At 37.5% G+C, this 22,076-nt stretch overlaps 1 protein-coding gene across 1 annotated transcript in view; it reads left to right on the forward strand.

Moving 5' to 3' along the window:
• The window catches only part of CCDC146 (coiled-coil domain containing 146), a 79,081-nt gene that overhangs the window by 24,329 nt on the left and 32,676 nt on the right, over window positions 1-22,076 (forward strand). Inside the window, exons 3-4 of the mRNA XM_074827858.1 lie at window positions 12,840-12,922; window positions 20,360-20,569. Coding sequence (XP_074683959.1) covers window positions 12,840-12,922; window positions 20,360-20,569 — 293 coding nt within the window. The remainder of the gene's footprint in view (window positions 1-12,839; window positions 12,923-20,359; window positions 20,570-22,076) is intronic.

Below are 22,076 nucleotides of genomic sequence, written 5' to 3' on the forward strand. Positions count from 1 at the left end.
TACAGCCACCTTTGCCATTCTCACGTGGTGCCTATGCAATTTTAATGATCTATGTCATTTTCCTTGTGCCCCAAAGCAAGGCTACACGGGCACATATTCATGCATTCATAGCTCAGTCAGGAGCCAAATAAATTGCATGAGTAAAGGGTTTTTACACCAGTTCTTGTTTAATTCGTCCAATCTGAACAATTTATGTCCCTAAACCCTATTTGAAATTACTCATAATACAGATTAAACATTAAACAAACATTAGTCACACACATACTCCGTAAGTTCATGATCTCTGGAATGTTACTAGCTTTTATAGAGACCACAAGCTTATATTGATAGTACAGGAGGGAGGCTTGATAAAAAAACCTACTTGTCTAACCTGCTACAACAATTCCTTCAGATTCCTGGATAGCACAACGGTCTGGGCACTTTCTTGAGAAAAGGGGTTTGAATCTACCTTTCCCATATTCTAAATGAACATCCCAGAACCTGCCATGGCACTTCTAGTTATGTGGCAAAACTGTGTATCTCTCCTTTTCAGATCATGGTAGTTCCTCAGCAGTGAGGTGAAAGATCCGCCACAGACTGCAACTTGGGTGTAAGATACTGACACCACTTTGGTTTTGTTAAAAATGCATCAAAGCTGAAATGTTTGTAATGGAGAAATGTATGATTTCAATTTGTGACTAAAATTTTAAAATTTTTCATTTGATTGATAGGATCCTACATTTTTTTATCAGTCTAAAATCAGGTGTTTACAGAGCCTTGTTCTCCTTTCGGCTGCTACTGTCAAATTGAGGAAAGCTATACCAGCCTATTTTGAGGGCCTTTAGAAATCCAATAGAATTCCTAAATCCTAGTTATTTAGGAGCCATATTGCTACCACACTGTTGTTTATTCAATTTACGATGAACTCTGCTGTGGGACTTTGGACTGGAAAAACTATTCTGTATCTGTAAAATTAATAATAATAATCCTTGGTAGACCACATCTTATGAATTGCCTTGAAATGTTTAAATGCTTGTCAAATATTGTTATAATTTATGACTGTTGCGCTGCATTGAAAGCCTAAAATATCATTGGAACTTAGTAACTTCAAGAAGGGCAGAAATTTCTAGTAATGCTGAATGTCAAAGAAAAGAAAGTTCAGATAGTAATGTGAGGTATCTGAGATTTTTGATCATCTTTGTCCTGAGACATTCATTCCTTGGTCCCTTATATACCTTCATTTTGGGATACTTACTTCCTCCTTTGGGTGAGATTTCTGTAATCTTGAGATGCTCTGCTATCCTCCTGATTTTGTTACTAGTCTGAGGTTCTGCTGCTAGGCTATCAGCAGTCTGTTTGGAGCCTGAAAGACCCATTTCTCCATTAGATATCTGTACGCTTCTCCTACCTGGAGCAGTCTTCAAATTGAGGACTCGTGTTTCTTCTTGTTCTGTCAGGGAATGTCCATTCCCAACAATTTTTCAGATCTCTCTTCTTCCTTCCAGAACTCAAAGTAATATGCCCCAGCCTATTTTGTGTTTTGCACCTCTTATTTTCCTTGGAATAAATGAAGCAAACTTTGAAAACTGAGTTTTTAACAGGTCTTTGCCCTTAGAAAGGGCACTGAGCAATCTTAAACTGTAAGATGCTTATGCATCTTAACTAATGGCAGAAATACTGGACCAGATAAATCTGAGAACTGCAGTTTGTTTATAAACAAAGTTTCTTCCCAGATGGGCATTTCCAGATCCCTAGAGTGTTCTGTTTAATACTTAAAACTTCAAAGTAGTTAAGCAATCACAAAACCGCGAAGCAAAGCCAATCTTTTTCAACTGTGAAAGGATCTAGCTGAATAACAGCCAATGACCGCAAAGGAGAATTTTATACCAAGGTCTTTTGTTTGGTTAAAGGTCATTTTCTTGTAGCTTTTCATCTCTTTTAGTCTTCTTTTTAGGAATCTACTTTTCCTCCTGTGGACTGAAGAGATATCTTAATCTTACAGACATATCTTCCTAAAGATAAGAAGATAACTGAGAGCTAGTGATATTTTTAAATTCTGCTGAAGATTTTATATCTGTTCCCAGAACTACCCAGTGGTTGCAAGGTTAAAGAAGTAATATATTTTGGTTTAACAGACTTGTCTCGGGACTGTTTATTCAAAGTTTATCAAAAGCAGCATGAACCATTTCCCATGATGTTTTAGAGCAAGGTTTCTTTTCTGGCAGATAATGGAAAGTAGGTCAAATAGGAAACAAGAAAGTTAAGACTGTAGGCAGATGTTAATTTAACTAGTGACTATGGCAATTTAAAACACAACAGCTTGCCATCTGTTGGATTTCTGTTTGTGCTGGGAGTTAACATCTCCTGCAGAAGAGTTGCTGCAAAACATCCAGGTTTGTGCAGGCTGTTTGAATGATTGGTATGAACATGCCTGAAGCATATCTTGGCTCATTCATATAAACCATTTTGGTGGCAAAGGTGGAATGTGTTAAGATTTAACTGCTGCAGTAATATTCTTGATGTTTTCTATAGACTTCAGTGATTCTGTGATACGTTTTGGCTGAGAAAGAGGATGAAAAGCAATTAGATTCATTTTCAGTTTTTCCCACAATGTGGAATACATACCAGAAGTCCATACTAGAAACAAATTTTGATTTAGGATTCTTTTTGATTAATTCAACTGGTTTCTTTTTTAATTCAGTAGTCATTTTTTCATACAAACAGTCTTTTTGTTGTCCACTGGATCGTGGGACTACCTGTTCAACTTCTTCATGTGTCTTATGAGAACACATCGGAGCATGAAGAGGAAGGCAGTCCTCCTCCATTTAATTTTAATTGTTAATATTCTAATTGAGATGCAGATTACATTGAGCTTGTAGCCACATGGATTCCCTATCTGTTTAAAGTGGTCTTTGCTTTATAAATTCTGGTGACAGGCAGAAAGACAACACTGACATGGAGCATATACGTAGTAGATAATGTATTTATATAAGCAATTGTAAATGTAATACATATTACAAAATTCATGTGATCAAAGAATATCACTCCTTCTGTTAAGGTGTCAGGACCATGTTTTAAGAGAGAGATCCATGAAACTTAAGTTCCTATTCATTCTGTTTCTCCCATGGCATCTGAAGATCTGCCCACCCAAAATCTAGAATTTACTGCTGAATACTTCCTTTTTCTATAGCCACAGAAGATGCTGTAGTTGGCCAATTATATGGAATACATAAACCAGAATGCATTGTAAGAACGATGACATACCAAATACAGAAGCCTCTCCCTGCTATGTCTTTTTGGAAAAATTTCTTTCTGATTCCTGCAAACCTGCTCCAATAAAAGCAGCCAGTGTAAGACTGTACTGGATACTCAGTATCCTCTCGAGATTCATGGCCAAACAGGTGATAGCAGGAAAGCTGTCTCCTTTCCTGAAATGCCTACCTTGCCAGTCTCTTATCCCCCCTTTTACTGAGCCATCTGAGACACAGTTGGCCACCAGATGCAGTATTTTCTCACCACTGTATCATCTTGATGGTGGCCGATTTTGATATTTGCCATGTAGGGATTGCTTTTTCCCATGAACTAGGGGACAAAACTACTGTTATGAACTATGCCTTGGGAAAGAATTCATGATATTATTTTTCCTAGTTGTTATTTGTTAGTTTTAGAAGGCTTTTCAGCAGTTTATTTTTCATTAAAAATGAATGCCTGACTGATCCATCTGTAATTAAAAAAGTAAAATTGTAGAAATTCTGTGTAAGGCAATACAGTGCTATATCTACCGTAAGTAGGTATATTAATGTTTTTCATGTATGCCCTTACTTTACCCCACTCTCAGTTTTGTCTTGTTTATGTGGCATCATCTGCATATAGCTTTTTTTGTGCGAAATGCTCTGTAGTAGACTATGAGCCTTTCAATGGTATCTCGATATAAAAGACTCTATATCAAAATAAAGTGAGTAGATATTAATAATTTCTTAGACTCATTTTTTTTTTAGCATTTGACTTTTGTCTTCTGAGTTACTGGCTTGTTGTATGTGGAACCAATGCAGTCAAGTCACTTTCCTTTAGACAGCAGAGTTCGAGGAACCGTAAACCTTATGTCTTCACTTTGTGAAATAATGACATGCAATATTTAAAAAGTGCATGCTATCTTCTTATTCATGACATTTATGCTTTGCTTGGAATAGGAAAGAGGACAAAATAATTTGTGAAGCACTTTATGAAATACAAAAAATAATTTTATTAAATTATTTAAATTACTTTAGCTTCCAAGTAGAAATGGCTTAGAAAGTAACAAAAAATAGCACTTTTAAGGGAAAACAGATTTACATATAAATGTGATTTTATACTAATGTACTTGTTACTTTGTTATAATTTTGCTCATCACAAACATCAGGATGGCAATGCCTGACTCCATTTGTGCAACCAGTAACCTCATGGCTTCAGGTATCATTGTTTATCACCTAAACTAAATGTTGAGAAAACTCAGTGACAAACTTTTTCTACTTGAATGACTAATAAATAGGCTTTTCCTGGGGACTTCCCATGCTTATCCTAAAAAATCTACTGCCTATCAGTATGTGCGTAGTTACAGATGAGAGGGATTTCACCATATTTTTTAACTCTAATGACAGCATTAACTTAAAAATCGTACTGCAGTTTTCTTTACCTTCTACCATCATAACGTTTCTCTGGCTTAGGGCATATTGTTCCCTAAATATCTGGAGTATAGCTATTCCTGTCTGTACTTTAAATGTTTCCCAATCTACAAAATGGAATGCAGGATGGCATTGAAATACTGATAACTACAATTTATGGTGTAACTAAATATTTACAGTCTTAAATTAGTGATTTTTATCTTCTTCTCTTAAAATACTTAGAAATATGTGCTGAAACCTGGAATATTGTTGAGTAGAGAAATTCTAGTTTTAGAAGTGTTAGTGTTCTATAACTGTATAAATATTTGAGGCATATTGAAAAATGAGTGATGTAGATGACTGAATAAAAAGTGTAATGATGATACTTAGTGGGCATATATAAATTGTGATGCAAAATACATCAAAAACAGAGTTCAGGTCATCTAAATATCTGTTGCATAGTCTGAGCTAGTTAGTTATCTTTGACTTCCTCTGTTATCAAAGGCAAGTAAGAGCCTTACTGAGTATATTTCTTGTTTCTTATAAATGCTGGAAAGCTCTCTGAAATAATTTAATGAGTTAAATTTTATTATTTAAAAGAATCAGAATCTTAAATACACTGGCTTAATTATTATCCTCTATTCTGGCATCTCTTTTTGCCTTCCTTATGCTTCCTAAAGCCTAAAGGCAATACATTTCAGTCTAGCTGCATGGTTTGGAAAAAATACGCAAGTGAGTCAAAGTAAGGTAGTCAATATTTAGACTCAGTATACTTCAGGACAAGTCAGTATCTTCTTTTGGGTAAAAAGTAGAGAGTTGTTGGTACATCAGCAGAATACAGAGACTGTCTTATAATGGGTGCAATATTTATTCAGCCACTGCATCCTTACTCAGTCACTGTATTTTAAAACTTTGACATGACAGGGCCCTGAGATAACCTGGTCTCATTTCGTAGCTCTCCCTGCTTGGAGCAGAGGTTGGAATAAATGGCATCCAGAGGTCCCTTCCAGCCTTAATTTTTCTGACTCAACTCCTCTCCTGTATTACATGGAGTTTATTTTTTGCTTTACTGTATGCTGTAATAAAAACTATGTAATCAAAACATTCTGGAAAATGAAGTGCATACTTCAAGCCCTGTAGCAAAAGTGGTGAAGATGGTAAAAACTGTCCTATGTATTGTTCAGGGGAATCTGTGAAATTGTCAGAGAAGTCATTATGACCATTAAATTCTCTGGCATTGCAACTTGTAGTTTTTAGAGCAATTTTCTTGTGGTTTTTTTTTGTTTTGTTTTTTTTTTAAGATAAATGTATTGGCAGAGGTTACAAATACTACCCCTATAGACTTTTAATTGTTGTTCCTACGTTTTTGGATGCCCCATCTTGAAGTAGCCAGGACATGATCTTCAGAAGTAATAAGTCATAGAGATTCTTAGAAATTGAGAACAATATAAACTATTATATTTGGCCATTTAGAAGCCAAGTTAGTATGCTGCATTTTTCTTCATTTTATTGTTAGCATACCACTGTCAGTTCAAGTTGATGGCAATGGTGATGCTAAGGACCTAGAGCAGATGTTCCTTGTTTTCCATTTCTGTGTAGACAGTTCTGCACTGTTCTGGCACAAGTGCAAGCTCAGTTATGAACTTGCTCTGAGCAATGGGCTGAACTGGAGGAGAAAGCTTCAGTTCAACTAGTGCATTACCATGGGTCCAAGCTTTTGTCTAGATAATTTGGAGATATCAGGCACAAGCAAGCCAACCACCAGCAGATACCCCTAGCTCACCTCTTCTAAAGGTTTAAATAGATTCTGTGGGGACTGATAGCCAGCAATATGGATAGAAAGAAATGCAAGAGTCATAGCATGGGTTCAGCATGCTTGTACACGTTGTCCCCCTAAAATGTAGAAATAACCCCTGAAAAGTCAGTGGGAGATGTTGCTGCCTTCTCCCCAGACTAAGAAACACCTGAGCTGTGTGGTAAGTGTCCAAACAGTGTAGACTCAATGAGGATTTTGACAGAGGATACAGAGCTTTCTGTTCAAAGAGGAGCACTTACCCCTTTTCTTCCCTGAATGTTTAAACATTTAAATATTACCCAAAAGAGGTAAGACAAGCTCTTCAAATAAACAACACAGAGAGAAAATTCCAAACCTCACATAGCAGACTGGCCAGAAGAGCCATTTGCCAAGTGGCTAATACTGTACTGAAATCCCGAGTGTATACAAACTATAAAATATATTAACCCCTTGATATTTTTCTGTTGTCTCCTATTATGAGGCAAAAGAGTTGTTTGCTGAGACCTTTCAGATGTTTGAAATAAACAAAATTAATGCAAATTATTGGATATTTTATGCATTAAAATCAAGTGTAGTCACGATGTCTTGTTATAATTACAAAACCTACAGCTTAGAGTGAAGATGTGGAAAGTGTTATTATTCCATTCAAGCTTAGAATACATTTTAGTTATTTTGCAGTATCTGCAAACATAATTAGAAACATGTGTTAGCCTCACCATTTCTCCGAAATGCAGATTCTAGGGACTGTTGAAATCCTTTCCTAGGGAGCCTTCAAGTGTTTCACTTTCATAATGATTATGAGTGATGGTAATCAGTAATTTCTCAGTGATGGCTATATTTATCTTCTGTGCTTTTCTTGATGCTTTTTATCAAAAGAGCGTGAGGAGTTAGACCAACATTCAGAGTACATCATCTTTTTAAGTTTAAAATTTGGCTTAGTTTTATTCACTTCTGGAGAGTCCCAAAGGAAGCTTAAAAAACTTTGTACTTAGAGTTCTTATTTATATCACATTTGAGTTAGAGAAAACTTGTTTTGAAATTCCAGGTGAGTTCCTTGACGTATTGCTTTGAGCTGACTGTCAGAAAGGATTGAATATAATCTGTTAACATGGAGAATGTAAAAGCCTACTGCACTTAATGCCCGAGTGAGGAGTTGTTGGTGTAGTTAGGGCCAGATTTCACTAGTTTTGCTCACATGGAAGAATACCTCATTTATCAGGTGGGTTGTCTCCCTTCTGTGGTTTTAATTACCATTCATATTCTGACATCTTCTCTTTCTTACCAACATCTCATCTATATCCACCTTCTAGCCTTGGAGAAACTACTGTGGTCCTACATCCAGGGGCTAGTGGATTTACAGCTAAGATGGAAGGATATACAAGAGCTCCCTCAGATTGTGTGTAACCTCAGATTGTGCTCACTTTTTCTTGGAATTTTCTTCAAGAGATTTTGAAGAGAGCTTTGATGGGGAGCTGTTGGTAGCAAGTGAATATGAACTTATTACTGATATGGGTATAGAGAAAAGTTATGCAAGTGTACAGGACAGCTATTTGAGCATAAGTATTTTCTGTTTTTCTCATGGATTCCTATATTTAGAAGGTTCCTGCCCAGAGCCAGAAAATCCACCTTTTCCTGCTAGAAAAATATGAGGGATATGCCCTTCCCTATGCCCTTTTCAGCAAAATCTTCCTCCACAGTCTGTATAGGAGAGGATTATACAGTACTGTATTTCATGGGACTTTTCACTGATGGAAGGAAACAAATTTGGTTTGGAATTTGGGTTTGGGTTTGGGTTTGTTTTGTTATGTTTTGTTTTTCTGGTAGGAAAGCCAAGCTTCAAATAGTGAGGTAACATGAAAAAATGTGAGAAAGTTAGAAAATTACACTCATGTTAATCAGTTAAAGGTGAGTGTAAAGTAAAAGAAAGGGTAACTTAATAACCATAACAGAAATTTTAAATTAAAAGGGAAAGATACAAATAAATCCAGTAATAAGATACATACTTCTATCTTTTTTATGTAATTACATTTATGGGAGTATGGGGAAAAAGAAAGCAGAAAGTCGCCAAGCAACCATCCGTTAGCAGCCAAATTTTCATCCAACTTTCCAATAATTCTCTGTTTAGATAAGAAAAATCTATTTTAGTTTATCCACATGATCTATCAATTTTGAGTGTGTTTAAAAATGTATGGTATCCCAGTTCATTGTATAATGAGAAAGAGAAGCTGAGATAACCAAAACACAGTTAAGTACAACTGACATGGAAAGGGACTGGAAGACTCCACAGTTTAAGAATATTTACCCAACTGTATTCCAAACTCCAGATTTGAGATCACCAGTATAACAAAATTATCTCAGTTCTTCCCAGGGCATTATGGTTAACACAGGACTGAAAAAAGACATCCTTAGTTGCCATTCACAAGCTCTTTTTTTTCCTTACTACGCTATCTTCTCACTTGTCCTTTTCCTTTTCAGTGTAGCAACATAATTAGTTGAATTAAGGAGAACTACCATTTTACTTACCCCAGCAACGTGAGAGCTTCCAAGCAATAAAATGAACTATGAGTGTGTCTTGGGGGGAAGGGGGAGGAGTGAAATGTAACTTCTTTTTTAAACTTGGGATATTAGTCTTGTACACAGGTTTTTTTATAGAAACGTGGCTAATACAGATCCAACAGACCAGAAGAAAATGATTGTGAACATTCTTCATTTAGAAATGTTTTGTTTGAGTGTGTGTATGTATGTATATATATAAATACTATTGTCTATTTAATCATTACTTGTTTTATTTGTGTGTTCTTTAATTATTTTTTTTTTTAAATTTGAACTTTTTTTGAACTAACTTGCAAGCTTACTTCCCTAAGGTTGAAATCTGGAAGCTCTAATACTTATTACAGTCACTGCTGCCAAAGTATAATGTTATTTGAAATAACCCAGAGCTTATTCAAACATATGTTGTTTAAACTCAAGCATTTTTACAAATAATAAAAAATGCAGAAATATTTTCTATTTTTTACATTGAATTTCCATGATGCTATTATTAGGAATTAATCAAATTATTCAGTGTAGTCTTGTGTTACATGTGCAAGATGGGCCATTTTGAGATTTTTTTTTTTTTGAGTAATCTTTGCAAGACTCTTAGCACCAGTTGTCACAGAAATCTGGGGACTTTAGTACCGACTTTTATACAAGACATTAATCCTCTCTGGCAAGCATTTCTTTTCTGAAAGTGTGAGGTGTTAGGTACCATGTACAAGATACCTCCTTTCATACGGCATTCTGTCATGCATATTTATAATTTGCCTGCAAAATCAAATTTATTCTGGATGAGGTGAAAAGCATCAGGGAAGTGAGTATTCACTTAATCCATTTCAAGTAGATTTTTTAAAATAACATGCTGTGTTTTAAAATGTAGTTATGCTAAATACTGTATATGTCTTTTAAATGGTTATTATGAACATAGTATAAATTTTATTTAGTAACTGGTAGATATAATAGGCATGAACATTTTTACAAAATTAAGATAATCCGATTGTTGCCCTTAGATTGCAGTTTTCCAAATGCTATTTTGCTGTCTAAAGGGAAACCTAGTAGCTAATATTATTCTCCACTGTAAGATGTGGGTCCTTGTAAACAAAAATACATAAAAGATATGTGAGGAGATGATTTGGAATGGAATGTCAGAGACAGAAGCATATCTCCACAGATAGGGGATAGGCAAGGTCTGTCATTACAAACCGAGAAGGCCAAATGTTCTTGTTTCCATACAATGGACTAAAGTGTAATATATTCTGAGGAGAAACTATACAGGAAAAATTGTTGTAGTAGTTACTGTAATTTGCCATTGAGCTGGAGGATGTCCATGGCTACAAGAGGCAGTTTGCTTCAGGATTGTGAATAGCCTTTTCAGAAGATGGAAGGACAATCAGTTTCTTGACTCTAATTCCATTCTAGATGTTTCCAGATGACTTTGGTTCCTAGTCATCCCAGCTGGAAAACTGTTCACTTCTCAGCCCACCTGATGGCAAACAAGATGGACTCTATCCTTTATACTGTCCGCTGAGTACTGGCTCTAAAAGAAGGTGACCCCTAGCCATTTTCAGTATCTTTTGCAAAAAGCTGTTACTCATTTTCTGCTGACTGTGCACAACCACAGTTCCAGGTCCAGACAGTTACCTATTGTCATTCCAGTCCTATGTCTAATTTTTGTTAGTAGACAGGGACTGGAAATTTGCTATTCATCAATATGATAGAAATGTGTAAGAAAGACAATTGCTAGCCTCATTCTAGGCATTCAGTGAATTTCTGGGAGCATCTGTTGATTCAGCTAACATAGCTTCTGAGGTTCATTTCTTTTACATATCACCTGCTATCATATATGTGGGAGAGGCAGCCTTGAAAGGGACATCATCCCTTCTCTGGTTTTACCACTACAAATAATACAATTTTTCTACAGTAGGCTCATGCTTTTCCTCCCTTCTTCCACAACTATTTCTTCCCCTCAAGCAATTGCCTCTTTCCCTTCTGCTTTGCTGAGAATCTTGGGGAAAACAGTGTGGTGGGCTATAATAACAAATCCTGGGATCAGGGTAGCCCAGTGCTAACTCTCTGATAGCTTTCCAGATAAAGTTGTGGTAGTGGGAACTATCTGGTGATGATGCTTTTCACAGAAGTCTGACTCCCATCCTTTGACATGATGGTATGCCATCCATACAGTCTGTCTTGTGTAGTCCTCAAAGCTACATGTCTTCACATTGTATAGGACTAGCCTTATTGGAATAGAGCTCTTACCTCTGAACCGAACTGAGAAATTAAGTCTAAAAGGTGTAAAAAGCTTATGGATATGAAGGAGAAGACACAGCCTCAAGGACAAGTAAGTTTATTTCGACAGAAACATTGTCAAACATGGCATGTCTGCAGTGAGAATCTAAGCAGTAAGAAAAACTGGAACTCATAGGTGTAGATCAGAGGAGTATGGAGAAAGGACATTAGTGAGGTAACACTCAAATAAAATAACTATACCTACATATGAGCCTAGGAAATAAATAGGTTGAGATAGAGAAATACTTTCTTTCTCACAGAAGAGCTAGTTAGTATTGTGAACTTAAGCGAACAATATCTTTGGATCATAGAGGATGCCAAAATAAATATTTGAGAGCTGCTTATCTTTAATCTCATGAAAACAAATGAAAGACAGATCTACTTTCCTTTTCTCAGGGTCTCAGACAGCAAAGATTGTCTTTGCTACCATGAAATATTTTGCAGTGGATCTTAAAAAAATACATAAATCAAACAGTTATCAACAAAATGTATACTTCCTTTGGCATATTAACTTGGATTCTGCTTCTTGACCATAGGACTGGTTCTGGATAGTTTCTCCTGGATATTCAAGAAAGGGGCATCTGCAGGATAGCCGACAAATGAATCTCTTAAATGGCCCTTAATTCAACTTAGAGAAAGGTCTTTCCCTGGAAGCCTTGTCAAACATAAGGATTGAAGTATGACTTCTGGGATTTTCCTGGTGCTGTAGTCACTTCGTTTCTCATTTCAGGAGATCTGCACAACTGCGTTTCTTGACAGGTTCCCATAGAAGTTGCAGATTTGACTTGCTGCCTCAAAAGTCTAGCTATGGACTTTTACAGAGTTAGATCACCTTACATTTTTTTACCTGGATTTAACTTGGATTTAAACCTTACCTGTAACCAAAGGAGGGGAAGAAAAGTTTTTCTGAGGAAATATCCCAGAAGATACTATCGTATTGCTGCTGTGATATTTCCCAGTGGCAAAATTGGGCTCCTAGTCCTATTTCCTATTTATATTAAGAAGAACTGGCTCATTGGCCCAAGTTTCTGTCCTCAAGACGCCTGAGGAATCACCTAAGAGATGGATACACTGCATCACACACGTACGGGTTTTGTAGTACTAAATATGTGGAGTGGTTTGATCTTGGTGTTTGCTGAAGGCCTGCACAGGCATGTAAGGCAATGCATTCCGTGGCCTGGGGATGATCCAGCTCCTCTTTTTGACAACCATATTGCCTGTGGAAACACTTCAAGCCTCAGTTTCACTTGTGCAGGCCAGCTGGTATATACCAAAACTGAACCAGTTAAAGGAATGAGGTAAACAGGTGACTTTTAGCTTGAGTTCAAAGTCCAGACAGAATTACCATGAAATATTAATACAGACAGAAAATCAGAGAAGAAAAGGTGGTGTGGGTAGCACTGTAGTTGTGACAGACATATTCTTTATATTCTTATATTTATGCTTTAAATTATTATGTAAATAAGCATTTTTTCATCTGTGTATTTTATTTGGTTGTATATTTGATTTGGTATGTTAAAAGACTGGTATGAACTAAAAGGCTGCAGCAGAATGAAAATATTAGTGCTTAGGAGATTTCATAACTGTCTGTTTCCCTTCCATAGCTATTTTCTACTGGAAAAATCACAGGCACCAGAGTAGCTGAGCTGAAGGGAAAGTACACTCTGCTGCATAAGACTGTCATAAGGTATAATCTTTTTTTAGACTTTCTTTAAGTAGCCAAAGCATTACATATTTAAAGTAATTTTCTGCTCATGCTAAGGTCTAATTATCATTTAAGGCTTTCTTACAGTGATTGTTCATAAAGAGGAAGCGAGAACACAAGGTTGAAAAACAGTATTATTTAAAAGGAACTTTCAAGGTAATTTGGGATATTTAAATACTTGTTTGAATAACATCTTTGTTTTTAATATAACCATAATAATAACGGCAATGGAGGGAAGCACAAACTGCAACAGACAATATGCAATTTAAAATAAATATGTATTAGAAGATCGTGTAGCCAGAATTGTAACATATGAAAAGACTGTGACCTGCAGAGCTAACATCATAGGGAGAAACTGGAGAGGCTAAAGGCTGGTTTCTAAGAAGGAAAATCTAAATAGGTGTGAATTTTACCCTGTTGAAAATATTGACAGTCACATTAGACAGGAATACTAATAAATATAGGTTAGAACCTTAAGCTTCAAAGTATAAATAAAACTCGGAAGTTAGGTTTAGTAGTTGTGAGTCTACCCTGCTCCAGTACTTGCTAGAGGAAAGAGAAGAGAAGACATCATGCTCATAGCCTGATGCCAGGCTTGAGCAGGGCATGTGTGTGTGTAAGGAAAGAGGGAAGGACAAAGTGGAATGGAATACTACAGTTGTACTAGGTGAACAGTGTGTCACAGAACAGAGCAGTGCTATCGCAAACACCATTTCTTACTACTAATAAAAACATTAGTGTTTGTGACTAATAATTTTGATATTACTTATGGTATACCCATAATTATCAGTAAAATCAGTGTCATGATACTTCTGTTATATTTCTGTAATATCTACCATATTAACAGTATATTAGTCTAATTTCCCTGAGAGTCCACTTCAAAACCTTTATGGCAATTCTACTTAATAAGAGAACCATAGCTAAAGCCTAATTTAAGGAGTTAAACTAACTCAAGTTGTACCTGCTGAGTTGGGTTATGCTGGGATTTGGTGTGCCTCCTGGCAATCTGAATAGCTACAAGTGTTAAGTAATGTAACGTAATTTGAAAAGAGGTTCCCAAAATCCTGAAAACAGAGTTTTTCTTGAGGTTAGCTGAGTCTTCTAGTTTCATCTTAATAAAGAGTTAGAATATGGCTCTGACTCTGTAAAAAGTCATAGGATCATAGAATGGGTTGGGTTGGAAGAGACCTTAAAGATCATCTAGTTCAAACCCCCCTGCCATGGACCAGGTTGCTCAAAGCCTGGTCCAACGTGGCCTTGAACACTTCCAGGGAAGGGGCATCCACAACTTCTCTGGGCAACCTGTTCCAGTGTCTCACCACCCTCACAGGAAAGAATTTCTTCCTGATATCTAATCTAAATCTGCCCTCTTTCAGTTTAAAACTGTTTCCCCTCATCCTATCACTACACTCCCTGATAAAGAGTCCCTCCCCATCTTTCCTGTAGGCCCCTTTATAAGTACTGGAAAGCCGCTATAAGGTCTTCCTGGAGCCTTCTCTTCTCCAGGCTGAACAACCCCAAATCTTTCAGCCTGTCCTCATAGGGGAGGTGCTCCAGGCCCCTGATCATCTTTGTGTCCCTCCTCTGGACCTACTCGAGCAGGACTATGTCCTTCTTATGTTGGGGGCCCTGGAGCTGGACACAGCACTGCAGGTGGGGTCTCATGAGAGTGGAGTAGAGGGGGAGAATCACCTCCCGTGACCTGCTGGCCACACTCCTCTTGATGCAGCCCAGGATACAGTTGGCTTTCTGGGCTGCAAGTGCACATTTGCTGGCTCATGCTCAGTTTTTCATCCACTACCTCTTCCAAGTCCTTCTCCACAGGGCTGCTCTCAATCCACTCATTGCCCAGCCTGTGTTTGTCCATGGGATTGCCTTGACCCATGTGCAGGAGCTTGCACTTGGCCTTGTTAAATTTCATTAAGTTTGTGCAGGCCCACCTCTCAAGCCTGTCAAGGTCCCTCTGGTTGACATCCCTTCCCTCCAGCATGTCAACTGCACAACACAGCTTGGTGTTGTCAGCAAACTTGCTGAGGGTGCACTCAATCCCACTGTCCATGTCACCAACAAAGATGTTAAACAGTGCTGGTCCCAGTACAACCTCTGAGGAATGCCACTCGTCACTGCTCTCCACCTGCACATCAAGCCATTGGCCACAGCTCTTTGAGAGCAACCATCCAGCCAATTCCTTATCCACCGAGTGGTTCATCCATCAAATCCATGTCTCACCAATTTAGAGACAAGAATGTCATACAGGACAGTGTCAGATGCTTTGCAGAAGTCCAGGTAGATGACATTAGTTGCTCTTTCCTTATCCACCAGTGCCTTATCCACCATCGCCTTATCCACCATCCTACAATGTAACCCTATTGTAGAAGGCCACCAAATTTGTGAGGCACAATTTGCCTTTAGTGAAGCCATGTTGGCTGTCACCAATCACCTCCTTATTTTCCATGTGCCCTAGCATATCTTCCAGGAGGATCTGCTCCATGATCTTGCTGGGCACAGAGGTGAGACTGACTGGCCTATAGTTCCCAGCGTCCTCTTTATTTCCCCTTTTAAAAATGGGGGTTATATTACCCCTTTTCCAGTCAGCAGGAACTAGCACAACTTCTCAAATATGATGGATAGCCACTTCATCTGCCAGTTCCCTTAGGACCCATGGATGCATCTCATCAGGCCCCATGGACTTTTGCATCTCCAGGTTCCTTAGATGGACTCAAACCTGATCTTCTCCTACAATGGGCAGTTACTTCTTCTCCCAGTCCCCGCCTTTACCTTCTGCATATTGGATAGTGTGGCTGGAGCCCTTGCCAGTGAAGGCTGAAGCAAAAAGTCATTGAATACCTCAGCCTTCTCCATATCCTGAGAAGATGACATATAAAGTCATCTGACTTTATTCAGATTTCTGCATAGAAAATATTTTTGGGAAGCAAAATTAAAAACAGCACTCCTAAACCAGTTCAACTCCCTAGAAAATGCAAGAAGCATTTTCTTAATGCTCAGAACTAAACATATTATGTGGGTTTTGGATTAGTTGATTGAGGTTTCTGCCACACTGGTGTTCACTGAGCTGAAGTAGAAATCCAGTAGCTGCTGAATTTGATTGACTTTTAGCCAGTGTTAATTTGAGACCAGTCTTTGGTTGGAAAAAATACGAGCACATTACTACATATTTTATTTTATATATTTATATAGCATTTTTTTATATAGAACATTCTTTTATGTAAAGAAAATTCCTTTGTTTGTATAAGTGGAATATGGCCTGGGTGAAAACAGGACTCAGCTGTCTTTTCTGTCACACATAAAATTACTGTAAACACCATGCACCAGAAGCATGAAAATGTTAGATGGTAGATTACATGTCTCATTCCTTCCATGATTCTCACATGAGTACAAAATTGCCATACTTCTGTAAGAAAGTTGATCAGAGAGAATCATGTCACATTCTTTACTTAAATGTAGTCATGTGTCAAAGCAAAATGCCAATGTGTGAATGAGTACTAATTCCCACAGATAAATTTCTCTTACTGATAAAAGAAAGCAAGGGATATCAATTACCAAAAATTGATCGTGATCTCCAATATATTTTAAGGACTTTTCAGACATCAAAAGTGGGATTCACTTGTCAATATGTTAACATCAGTAGACATGAACATCTGAGCTAGGTATCTAGAGTCCCTTAACAATCAATGGAAAGAAATAGGGACCACACACTTCCTCCTCATAGGAACATCAGCAAGTGTCTGGTTTTCTCCTTTGGTTATAAAGAGAGTCCAGATGATAGGTTCAGTATGTGTATATACTCTTTTTCCTGCAAGGAACCCTTTACAGAACCAGTACCACTTTTTAATTTTTAGTTCTTCACCCTTACATGCGCAGTACAGTTCTGTGGATCAATAACTTATTTTTTCACTTACTACAGTTGAATTTCCTTTCTTAATTAATCCCCATGTGTCCCAGTGCTGTTACAATGCCATGTGGAAACATATGATGCTGGATGAGGTCTTCAAGCTATGTGTTCTTTCCTTTAGTTGCATACAAAAATCTCAAGGAGAAAGTCTTGTGCATCTTAAGCAGTGTAGATCCCTGTGACAGCTATGTCAAATGATTGCAACTGATCTCTCTGATACACGGTACAAATTTGTCTAATATGATGAGTGCAGCTAGTCTGTTTGCATATAATTTCCCAGACCGTTGCTAGAGTACACAGACTTATAAGTTTATAGTGTGGTCCTTTAGTTTAGTGGTAAATATCCTTCATTTCTTGGTTTCAGTTTTGCACAATTTGGAATTCTGAAAAGCTAAGAGATGTCACCTAACAGATAACATCTTTGATACATTTCTTCGAAGTGTTATGTGCTTTTGAATTTATGTTTGCTGCACGGCTGAAGTTCTGGGAACAGGCCGTCATCCCGTTCTAGTGCTGTCTCACCCATCCACCTTGCAGCGAGGCTGCACCTAAAGCTGATGTACCTGAGCTCATATTTGGCCCCTGAAAACTCATTTAGTCACACAATCATGTGGCCCAATTGTAAATTTTAATTTTCATTATCTTAGTTTAGGAATCTAATATGAATATTCCGATACAACAATCTGTAAGGAAGTCAGGTAATCATGATAGTTCATTGACAGTTTGGGAATCTTATCTTAAGCCTCTGTTAAATTATTAATCACTTCACAAATTCAAAAGGTGCCACATCAGACTTGGCAAGCCTGCTTTTGCACTCATGTGATTCTAGATGTGTACATTATTTTAGGCCCATCAGTCTTACTGCAATCCCTGGTAAAGTTACAGGACAAATCCTTCTGGGGGCTATCACAAGTCCAATGAAGCACATGCTTGACAAACCTTTGTCACCTTCTATGACAAAGTAACCTGCTTGATTGATGTGGGGTAAGCAATGCTCATTGTCTACCCCGTTTTCTCCAAGGCTTTCAAGGTGGTTTCCCACAGCCTCCTCTTAGGGAAACTGATGTGTTACAGTCTAGACAAGCAGTCTGTGTGGTGGATGGGGAACTGGTTGACAGGCCGCACCCAGAGGGTGGTGGTAAATGGCTCCTTTTCAAACTGGCAACCTGTCACAGGTGGGGTCCCCCAGGGATCAATATTGGGCACAACACTGTTTAGTATCTTCATAAGTGATCTGGATGATGGGATCAAGTGTGCCCTGGTGAAGTTTGCTGATGATACCAAACTGACTTGGGAAATGGACACTTCAGAAGGGAGAGCCACCCTGCAGGAAGACCTCGATCGGCTGGAGGATTGGGCTAACAAGAACCTTATGAAGTTCAACAAGCACAAGTGTAAGGTCTTGCACCTGGGAAAACATAAACCAGGAGTGCAGCACAGGCTGGAATCTACCTGGCTGGGGAGCAGCTCTGTGGAAAGGGACGTGGAGGTCCTGGTGGACAACAAGCTAAATATGAGTGAACAGTGGTGCTGCAGCAGCAAAGCAAGCCAACAGGATGCTGGGTTGCATCAACAAGGGCATCACCAGCAGAGATAAAGAAGTCATTATCCCACTCAGTACTTGTCAGGCCACACCTGGAATCTTGTGTTCAACTTTGGTCCCCACTATATAAAAAAGATGTGGACAGGCTGGAGAGGGTCCAGTGAAGGGCCACAAAGATGATCAAGGGACTGGGAAGCCTGTCATATGAGGAAAGGCTGAGAGAGCTGGGTTTGTTCAGCCTTGAGAAGAGAACACTTAGGGGACACCTTATCACCATGTTCCAGTATTTAAAGGGTGGCTACAAGGAAGATGGAGAGTTCTTTTTTTACAAGGAAACACATGGAAAAGACAAGGGGTAATGGGTACAAGTTACTCCTGGGGAGATTCTGATTGGACACGGGAGGAAAATTTTTCACAATGAGAACAATCAGCCACTGGAATAATCTCCCCAGGGAAGTGGTGGATTCCCCAGGGAAGTGGTGGACACTTTTAAGATTCAGCTGGACAGGGTGCTGGGCCATCTTGTCTAGGCTGTGCTAAATATTGTATAGGATCTTGTGTCAATAAGTCAATTTATTTTCCCCTTAAAAAGTTACTATGTAAATACATCACATATGAAGTTATTTGTTCGTGATAAAGGCACACTCCTGCTTCCTGTTGAAGTCTGTGTTTTTCTTATTCTCTGGTTTAAAAAAGGAAGTGGTTATCTAAGTAGAAATGTTACACAAAACAAAACTTTTTCTGCTCTATTAGTTCAGCTATGTTTGTGCAGTATAGTCAGTTGTATATTTTGTTTTTATAGTTACCATCTCAACTCTATTCTTCAGTGTGATACATAATCTTGGTTTTGTTGCTAAGCCATAAATGTCACCTTTGAAATAAAATTTATATATAGACTTCCTCAATAGGGGAGTTTCTAAATTCATTTGTTTTAAAAAAATATGAAATTGCATTGTATTTTTAATTAATAAAAGGCAAGTAATAGAGTTCTTTATTCTTCCACATCATTTGTGACTAATTTTAGTATACCATTATACAAAAGTTATAATGTAGTAATATTGAGCAGGCATACATGATGATTTCTATAGTATAAAGAATAGGTTTATGAACTGTATATGAATTTTCATACTGTTCCCTTTAAGAATTTTCCATAATAATCAATGTATTTTACTAACAGCCTTTAAGATCTGTTATTCAGCTATCACTACACAGGTTCCTAAGTATATTATGAATACCTGTCTCCTAACATCAACAGGATATTACAGTTTGTTGTTTCTGTGAAGCTAGACTTCAGTGATAGAAGTCAGATCAGATAACTGGTCGTGTCTACAAGCCTTATAAGCTTCCACAGAAGTCCACAAATGTATTTGCAGCTTGTGTATCATTAAATGACTCAGTTCAGATGCTGGTAAGAGTACAGCAATAGCAACATGCAGTTCATCAGCGGGTAGGTGTTCCAGTATTTACTAAGAATTGAAAGGTGTCATATAGCCTAGACCGGGCCTTGTTCTCGTGAATACTTCCCTGTTATTGGTTCCCACACTGATTCAGATCTAGCCTTTGGCACTTCTTAGGATAAAACAGACTCCCTGTCTCTTCACTGGTTCTAGGAGAACAAATAAATTAGGCATATAAATTAGACAAACTAACCATCTTTCATCTAGTTAAAATTAGATGAGATGAATCCCACTTCAACTCTAGGTATGCAGAAAAAAAAGTCAAATTAGATTTCACTGCTCTCATGGCATCATAGGATAATTCAGGTTTGAACAGACCTCAGGAGGTCTCTGGTCCAACCTCTTGTTCAAGGCAGGGTCAACTAGGAGGTCAGACCAGATTATTCAGGACTTAATCCCATCTCACCTTGAAAACCTTGAATTAAATATTATAAGTAACTAAATAAGTATAAATACAAAGCTTATGCTTCTCGTTACCCCGTTCTAAATTTTTCTATTTAATGTAGTTTACAGGAATCTGAGATCCAGCTGTTGCAGGAAGCCAAACGTCTTAGTGTAGAACTGGAACAACAACAACATGAACTGGAAAAAGCAGAACAGTTCCCTGAAGAATCCTCCAGTGAAGTTTCACGAATAAGGCAACAACTTCTTAGTTGCCAAAATGAATACAGTGCTATTAAAGAAAGAGAGTATGAAATTCAATTCAAGATGCAATGGTAGGTGATAGTGGTCAAACGCTGCTAATTTTGTCATAGTTTAACTAGAAAGATAGACTATAATTCAATCTCCTCTCCATTTTACATGGGCACATTTCTTGATGCCTGTTTTTAACAAATTGCCACAAGGTTTCCCTAGTAACGGCAACATTTCAGTAATGAGTAAAATTGCCCCAGCGTGAGATTTGTAGATAATTTTAATTTTAGAACATGCTATGGTGTCCTCTGAAATGCTGTTTAAAATTTACTACATTGCATGATTAATGTTTAAGTAGGCAAAATTAACAGGAACACTTTAGTCTAGGACACCTTTAATACAAATGATAAAGTGTCTCAGAGACCTGATGACTGGGATTTTATGGAAACAATGTAATAAATAGACCCAATGCTATTTTTTACTGTCAGAAGCACAGTGTATTCAAGTTTTTCTGTTCAATTATTTAAAGGAGAAGTACTTGTATATTCTTATGTCAGAAAAATGAGAAATTTGCTGTGAAAGAAGTGAATATCTGACATTTCTATAAAAGGAAAAAAGTCCAGAATAAGCTTGTTGTTGTATATATTTTAATTTTCTGTATTTATGAGTGTGTTGTACTTGAAGCTTTTGTAGTAAAATAGTACAAAAAGTACTATTTCATTTTTAAAAATACATACCTATGAAGATGAACTCATACTTTCATTTTGTGGGGTGCTTGCTATTTTTACCCATCTTCAATCCAGCTGTAGTATAGTTGGTGTATATAAATACAAACAAATAATGCAGCAGCTCAGCAGTTAAAACTATTTTTCTGCAAGAAGAGCAGGGGCACTGTACAAACTGCATAGAGCAGATTTTTCTGGCAGTTCTTTCTTGATTTTTTTTTAGAGCCAAGTGTTTGCTCTAAAAGAGAAAGAAACTTGAGAAAGAAGCAAATTGGGAGGGGGAGAAATAAAGAAACATGGAAAGCATCTGGAAAAAATTATTTGCTATGAGATAACTAAGCAACATGAAGTTTCCTGAAATAATTATTAAATACAGAATTTATTGCAGTTTCCAACAGTCCAGAAATGAGCTCTTCAAAATATCATGCTTTTTACCCATTTGTCCTCATATCTTGCAAACATTTTTCACTGATTTTGCATCACTTTTCCAAAAAATGATGGGGTTTTATCTGTTTAGGGGATATTTACTCATACTCTATTTTCTACTTCTAGTGAAAAAGATAGTTCTGTCCTACACAAAATGCAGTTTAGGTATTGTTTCAATTACCCTTGCATATTTACTGCATTAATTTTTATATACTAATTTATATATGAATTCTATATTTCAGATCAAAAATATACCTTTTGGGTCAGTCATACTGTGAAAAATGTTCTTTCGCTTTAATAAGACACTTCCTCTGTTTGGTCTTACGTATTGCTTGAGACCAAAACCAGCTGTATGGTCTGATCAGAGGTCCATATGGCGCAGTATCTAATGACAACAAAAAGTGCAGCCCCCAGCCATTTCTGATGCACGGTTTTCATG

Source organism: Strix aluco, chromosome 5 (assembly GCF_031877795.1).
Source record: "Strix aluco isolate bStrAlu1 chromosome 5, bStrAlu1.hap1, whole genome shotgun sequence".
In the NCBI taxonomy this organism is placed as follows: Eukaryota; Metazoa; Chordata; class Aves; order Strigiformes; family Strigidae; genus Strix; species Strix aluco.